The sequence below is a fragment of the Lactuca sativa genome, chromosome 8 (genome assembly GCF_002870075.4).
Source record: "Lactuca sativa cultivar Salinas chromosome 8, Lsat_Salinas_v11, whole genome shotgun sequence".
Taxonomy (NCBI): domain Eukaryota; kingdom Viridiplantae; phylum Streptophyta; class Magnoliopsida; order Asterales; family Asteraceae; genus Lactuca; species Lactuca sativa.
Genome location: NC_056630.2, coordinates 290242434 through 290250018, shown reverse-complemented (window position 1 = coordinate 290250018; position 7585 = coordinate 290242434). Strand labels below are relative to the sequence as shown.

The 7585-nt window shown below is 31.5% G+C and overlaps 1 protein-coding gene across 1 annotated transcript; it reads left to right on the top strand.

Moving 5' to 3' along the window:
• The first annotated feature begins 5303 nt into the window (after positions 1-5303).
• On the top strand, positions 5304-5861 carry LOC111893824 (glutathione S-transferase T3-like). The gene has a single exon (XM_023889911.1). The coding sequence runs from the start codon at positions 5304-5306 to the stop codon at positions 5859-5861; it is 558 nt and encodes a 185-aa protein (XP_023745679.1).
• Positions 5862-7585: the final 1724 nt, after the last annotated feature.

Genomic DNA, 7585 nt, shown 5'->3' with positions numbered 1-7585 from the left:
TGTTAATGGAATCATAAAACACAATGATATATATAAATCAGTTTGAACATGAGAGAACTAGAATAAGAGCACTATTAGAAAGACTGCAAAGATAGTATCGAATTGAATAGCAACTTGAGTGTTGCATTGTTTTTGGATAAATTTTTACATTAGTTGGTTTGATTATATAGGGCATGGAAGGGTAGTTTTGTCTTTTCATAGAAATAGAAAGAGTGGAATTTAATTTCTAGGCATCATCCTTAGGAATGATAACATCTCTCAAATACGGATTTTGACGGAATTCATTTCCAACAAGGGCAATTTTCCTCATTCTAGCACTGTACTTTTTTTTTTCATTATTACAACATTATATTTTCAAATTGTATTTTAAAAAGTCTACCCATTATAGGAATGAGTTTTGAATCATCACATGACACAAGTTAACATATTTTTTTTTTATATTTTATTTTGCAATGGCGTGGTAAAAAACTTATAACTTTTTTTCTTAATAAAAAACTGTCCAAATAAACAAATTTTTATGGCATTTATAAGTATATAACAATATTTCAAGTTTATAAATTTGACTTTTTTTTTTGCACTTGACATCTTTGAAAGTATATAACAATATTTCACATTTATAAATTTGTTCAATTATGTCTTGTGGTGTTAACATGGTATCCATATATATCTTTTTTTTTAACGGTTGAATGATTTTTTTTAAGAAGTTAGAACATAGCTAACAAAAACTTACAATGGAATGGGAAGAATAAGATTTAATCCCCAAGACATTCTATTAATACTAAATTTTCTAGTCCTATTGACAATCCAATTATAAGAACAGTCGATCATTCTATCAATCAACAAATTACAAGTAAGATTGTGCCCATAAAAAATAACATCTTCTGAAATTTCAAAAGGAGCCACAACATGATAACAGGTAACTCTTCTAACACCTTTCGTTTGACAGAAGAAACCCAAGTTGCCTCAATCAGGGTCGTATCAGAGGGTGGGGCAGCATGAGTGATGGTCGGGGGCCTCCAAATTTCTGAGGCCTATTTTTTTGTAATGTATGTACTTATATTATTTTAGAAAAAGAAAAAGATTGTAGTATTAAATTTTCGCATGCAACGCAAAAAAGTGTCTTATTTTTTATATTGCTCGGGAATTTAATAACTTTTCGCGGAATATAGTTATTAAATCTAGTGGGAATATTTCCCTCTAAGAGAGTAATTTCATCAATACGTGTTATGATTTCAGTTAAGTTATATCCTTAGATGCCAGGACTAGTAACTGTTTCACCTATATTGTAGGTTACAACATTAATAGTTATTGAACTGAATTGGAACTTTCAAGGCTCAAAAAGCAAATTTATGATGGTTGGTTGTCATTATATTATATGCCATTAACACTATTCGTTACATAGCATTGATGTCATTGGGACAATAGTGGCCCCAACTAGTTGACCTAATGACTTTCTCAAGTGTTAACTAGCCACAAATGGTTTTTTGGGTTTTAAATGGTCCTCGAACATTTTATTTGTTATTTTTATAATATTCTTAACAAATTGATTTATTTTGTTTGATAAATGAAATTAACTATGTACTAAATAAATTTATTCATCGAATAATTATGTTGTCAACAATTTTTTACTATAAAGTGATAAGCTGTATTCAATTTGTTTTTGGTGTGTAAATTGGGACATAAATCATAACGTATGAAATTTCAAATCTATCAAACTTAAAATATGGTACCGATAAAAAATAAAAATGTCAACTACACTGAAAATGGATAATAATTAATAATCACAATAAATTAAAGAATAAACATTCATATGCTAAAGTCACACATACATTTTTTTTTCTTCCCAAAAACATGTAAGAATGAAGACTTTTGAGCTTAAATTGTGGTTTGGGCAAGGTCAAAAGAGTTGTTTATTTGAGAAAAACGTTTAATGCTATTAGGTAATTGAGCTTATGCGCCCATTAATCTTTTCTACAATATCCTTCTTAATAAATGAAGGTTTTTTTGCCACATGTCAATCTCTCATGAGTTTTGACACTTGTCATTTTGTGATATTTTTGAATGAATGTTTTTTCCATTTGTCATTTTCTTATTTTTTTTATCTTTCTTAATTAACACATCATATTTACACCTTAATTAATAATTGCCTTAATTGAAAATAACTAATAAATTACAATATTACAACTCATATAGTATTTAATATGTTTTCTTTTAAATTCAAATTTTAAATTTCAAATTTAAATAAATTTTTGTTTAATTTATATTTATTTTTTATTTTATTTTATCCAACCCGTATAACATACGGGTCTTTATTATTATTATTATTGTTATTTTATGAAATTTTTTATAGAAAATATTAGTGTTTATGTACAACAAACTAGTTCCAATTCATTTGGTTCCCATTGTCGGTTCATTACTTTACATATATTGCCCTACGATGAGGTTTAATGGTTAATTAGTAAAGTCCATACGCTCAAATCCTAATACATTTAAAATATTGTTATTGTTCACTATTGACCTTTTATATGAATCTTAGGGATGATTGATGTAGGCCACTCAAATCTTAGAGTTTACTATTTTCTTACTTTACATATATTAATTATCTTTGAGTAAATTATTGAAATTGTTCTTATGGTTTGATTAAAGTTGCACGTTTGGTCTCTAACTTTTTTTTTTGTACTCGGATCGTCCCTATGGTTTGATTTTGTTGCATTTTTCGTCCCTATGGTTTTGTCAAAATTGCACGTTTGGTCCCTAACTTTAGGTATGCAAGGGACGAAAAACGCAACAAATCAAACCATATGGGACGATCCGAGTGTAAAAAAAAAGTTAGGGACCAAACGCGCAATTTTGACCAAATCACAAAGACGATTTCAGATTGACTCATTATCTTCTTATCTTAAGGTATGTTTGGGTTAGCTTTTTTATGTCAAAAGTGCTTATTAGCTTATAGCTTTTAGGAAAAGCTGGTTTTAAAAAGTGTTTGGATGCGAAAAACTGCTTTTTCAGGAGTAAAATAGTTAAAAAGCTAAAAAGCTAAGATTTTCCGGCTTTTTGAAATCTTTACTTTTTCTCATCCAAAAAATTATTTTAAAAAGCGCTTTTTAAATAAACAAAGACTTTTTTAGCTTATTAACCTTTTTAAAAACTAAAAAGCTAATAAGCTTTTTTTAAAAGCTATCCTTAACGTTATATAAATTTCTTCATACTTTCTCTTTTTGGTGATACATTTATTCATTTTTTCGACTATTTGGGATGGGCCGGGTTCACGTGTCAATAAAGTGTAGAAAATAGAAATGTGGGCCAGACTAAAGGCCCATTATTATGTGATCATGAGTTTGAATACAACCCACATGGCACATGGCAAGATGGCATCACTCACGTGCCCTATACCTTAAAAGTCCAAGATAAATAAGTACGGTTTATACGGTTTCCATGTGCCTTTGCAGACTAAATTGATTGATAGCTATAAGATGTAGTACTTTATGCATAAACACTTGTACACAGTATAAAAAGCAAGTCTTATCTAGATTCACACCATGGGGTTTTTTGGTCGTAGACTCGTAGGTTGGATCCCATTAAACGCAAGTTTTCGTTTTTATTTTTATTTTTTAATTTTCTTTTTCAAATTTAAAGTTTTATAAGAAACTTTGAACCCCAAATGAAATCCAACTGCCTGTTGAGTGTTTTTATAATTTACTTTTATATTATTTTAAAATTTTCAAAATGTGATATCTTTATACGAATAAAAATTATGTTTTTCAACTCTCTTTACCTATCAAATTCTTTGGTCTCGATTATTCTAAAACTCATGTATCAAAAATTATATAGTTATGTATTTAAAATTTATCACGGTGCTAACTTTTTAGAGTACTAGAAACTTGTTAAAATATCAAAATTTTATATCAAACCATCGTTTAGATGCATAACGCGTGAGAATTTGTCGAAAAATTCGAGGCCAAATTTTGACAAAAGCTAAAAAACGTTGTTCGATGAACATGCATAGTATTAAGTAGTTGATCTAGTTAATGCTGACTAAATCAATGATGCTTAGCTAGTCTTTTCAGACGATTAACGACATTGAGACTAAGACGTGACCCGACTCCCACGGGAGACACCAATGAATACTGATTCGGTTGATTATTTGAATCATAATAGATATATACAGTAATACTTAAATTCATAAAACATTATGAATCTCAAAGTAACTACTTGCCCACCATGATCAACCACATTGGGATTAAGACGTGGCCCGACTCCTACGGGAGATAGCAATGAATACTGATTCGTTTGATTATTTGGATCATAATAGATATATACAGTAATACTTAAATTCATAAAACATTATGGATCTCAGAGTAACTACTTGCCCACCATGATCAACCACATTGGGACTAAGATGTGGCCCAACTCCCACAAGAGACAACAGTGAATATTGTTTCGGTTGATTATTTGAGTCATAATAGATATATACAATAATACTTAAATTCATAAAACCTTATCAATCTCAAAGTAACTACTTGCCCACGACAAGTTTAACTTATGTCTTACTCGAATGAAGAAGATCAATATCGAGTTGATTAGTTGAGTTATTGTCTAACAAATGTCAAAAATATTTGAAACGAGTTTCATTCATTCTATTTGTTTTACTTTAAAGTTACACAAAGCTCAATTTACTACCCTCAACTGTTGGGAGATTGACAATTTAATCATATACAAGATCAACGTATCAAACGACTTGTAGATTTGGAATGTGAGATGCAACATGCCGACAGTTAAGAGGAAAAAAAGTGTCGGTGCCACTAAATCTGGTTCACTAAAGACACCTTTTATTGCTCGTCTCTTTCCCCATCAATATCAATGATTTGACTTGTGTCGATTTGTCTTCCTGGTTTAAAAAAATAAAAATGGTGTCTTTTCAATTATAGACCAATAGTTATTGTACACATTTATTTACTAAAATCATAATATTTTAGTGTCATATTTACTTAGGCTAATGGGCGTCGAGTGCGGTTTGGAACCGTGATTGTGCCACATCAACCGCAAACACCGCCCCCATGGTGCGGTCTCGTGTGGTCTTGGCCACACTGCGGCTAGAAACAACTGTGGTCTGTGATTGGTTGGTGGTCTTTGACTCCTTTTTGACCGTTGAAAAAATAAAAATGGTGTCTTTTCATCCAACTTTTTTTTTTGAAAAATGTCTTCTTTCAAAAGACCCAACAAAGAAAAAACACCACTAGAAACACCACCATCTCAATACCTTCATTTGATCAACCGATTTTTTTCACCTCCGTATTACCACTATGGCGGTATGCTTCCGTATTTTCCACAACGACCAGCGCAACCACTACCACAAACACTACCAAAACCCGACCCGGATTTTAATCCATTTGATTTTTTTGTCTCAACCCGAGTTTGTTCAACAAACACAAACACAACCAGAAACAATCGTTTCTGATTCCGAACCGGAATTCGTTACAAAAACTCAGCCCACTCGAGCAACGACTAAAAGAAAAGAGATGTCGGAGGCTAAATGTTGGGAACCTCTGGAAGTATTAGTTTTGGCACAATCTTGGATCAATATTTCAGAAGATGCGACGGTTGGAAAAGACCAAAAGCATGACCACTTTTGGATTCGCGTTTTACATAGGTTCCATAAAGGAATGAACCATGGAGAATACCGTACAAAACATCAAGTGTACTCCAAATGGGGGAAGATGAACAAGGAAATCATGTTGTTTAATGACTTGTATAACAACATGAAATGTCAATGGAAAAGTGGAGAAAGCGATGAAGTTATTTTGAAGAAAGCGTTGAAAGTGTATCGAAAAGAAAATCTGAAGGCTTTCAAGTTTCTTTAAGTTTGGAATTTTTTTGAAAGATAACAAGAAATGGTTGAGTAGCAAAACATCAGATGAGCATATCGACAGTGGTTCAAAACGAAGCAGAACATCTGAGTCCGACCACACTACATCAGATGCTCGTGTTCAATTTGATATGAACAAAGATGAACATGTTTCGGTTTCACAACCTTCTCGACCAATGGGAAGAGACAAAGAAAAAAAGCAAAAGCAAAGGCAAAGCGTCAGATTCAGATGAGTTGAAAGAAATGAGGGCCGACATGAAGAGTATAAAAGACAGAATGGAGAAGATTTTGAAAATTGCTTCTGAAAGAGAACTTCGGAAACAAAGGGAGAACCACATGCGAATACTAGCGATGGACACGTTGAATATGATCGGAGACGAGCTTCAAGTTATTTTGGCGATGAAGGAGAAAGTGAAAAAACGTTACGTAAATCGTGGTTAATTTCTAGTTTTTTTTTCAAGTTTTTAATCGTTTGGTGTGTGTGTGTTTTTTAAGTTGTAAGTTTTATGTTTCTAAATTGCTTCTAAATTTTTAGTTTTTTTTTAAGTTAAGTAATGTATGGTATTTGTATTTTTAATTAATGAAATATTATCTTTTTAAAATTATGTTTTTTTATTAAAAAAAAGAAGTTTTATTAAATTAAAATAGTTAAAAAAAACAAAAATAAAAGTGTGGCACCACTCCCTTGGTGTGGCAAAAAATCACACTTGTGTGGTAAAAAAAATGACGTGACGCTTATGTGGTGGGGAAGGGAGTGCGGTTTTGGTGACACCACTCCCTCCAGCCTTATTAGATTACTTTTTTTTATTTTTTATTTTTTATTTTTATCTTTTATCAAAATTGTACTATATTCGTCTATATAATAATAATAATAATAATAATAATAATAATAATAATAATAATAAATGGAATATTATTATGTATAATGAGGTAGGTTCCGTTGAGATTAAAAATAAAATAGAGATCTTGAGATTCAACATCAGCCACGTATTTCATATCTGCCACTCTAACCCTTCGGCGTACCGGCACGGCAGGTCTGGTGTAATCATAAATGATTACACAGTGCCACCCGTTCCTTTCTCCTCCGCCACCATCCCCACCACCGTAACCGCCACCGCCACTACCACTACCACCACCTCTGACACCAGTCGACCCCACCATTGTCACCTCCATTACTTATACCACCGCCACCTCTGTCACCACCACCTCTTCTGCGACTAACTGTTATAATCATTTATGATTGCTCAATCTGTGAACAGACATATATGTATAATCATTTATGATTATGCATATACGTATAAACATGTATAATCATGTATGATTATACCTCTCTGCCATATAATCATTTATGATTAGGCATACGTCGTTGCTGCTGGTACGCTAGAGCATTAGAGCAGCAAATGTGAAATATGTGGCTGAGGTTTAATCTCAAAATCTCTACTTTTTTTTTTAATCTCAAGTGAACTGTCCCCTATGTTCGTCTATGTAAGTTCGTGTATTTTTATAATTACTTTTTAAGATCCAGACTCTTAAGAGATTATAACTCAAAATTAATGTCATTTGCTTATTAGATTAATTTAAAATCTAACTAAATAACATTTTCGATCGTTAATCTTTAGTTATAGTTTTTTTAATAAATTATACTAGTTTATCCCTATATATAAAAAATTCAATGAAAAACCTTATTTAATTAAGGGTTTAGGTCATTTTTGTCTTAAC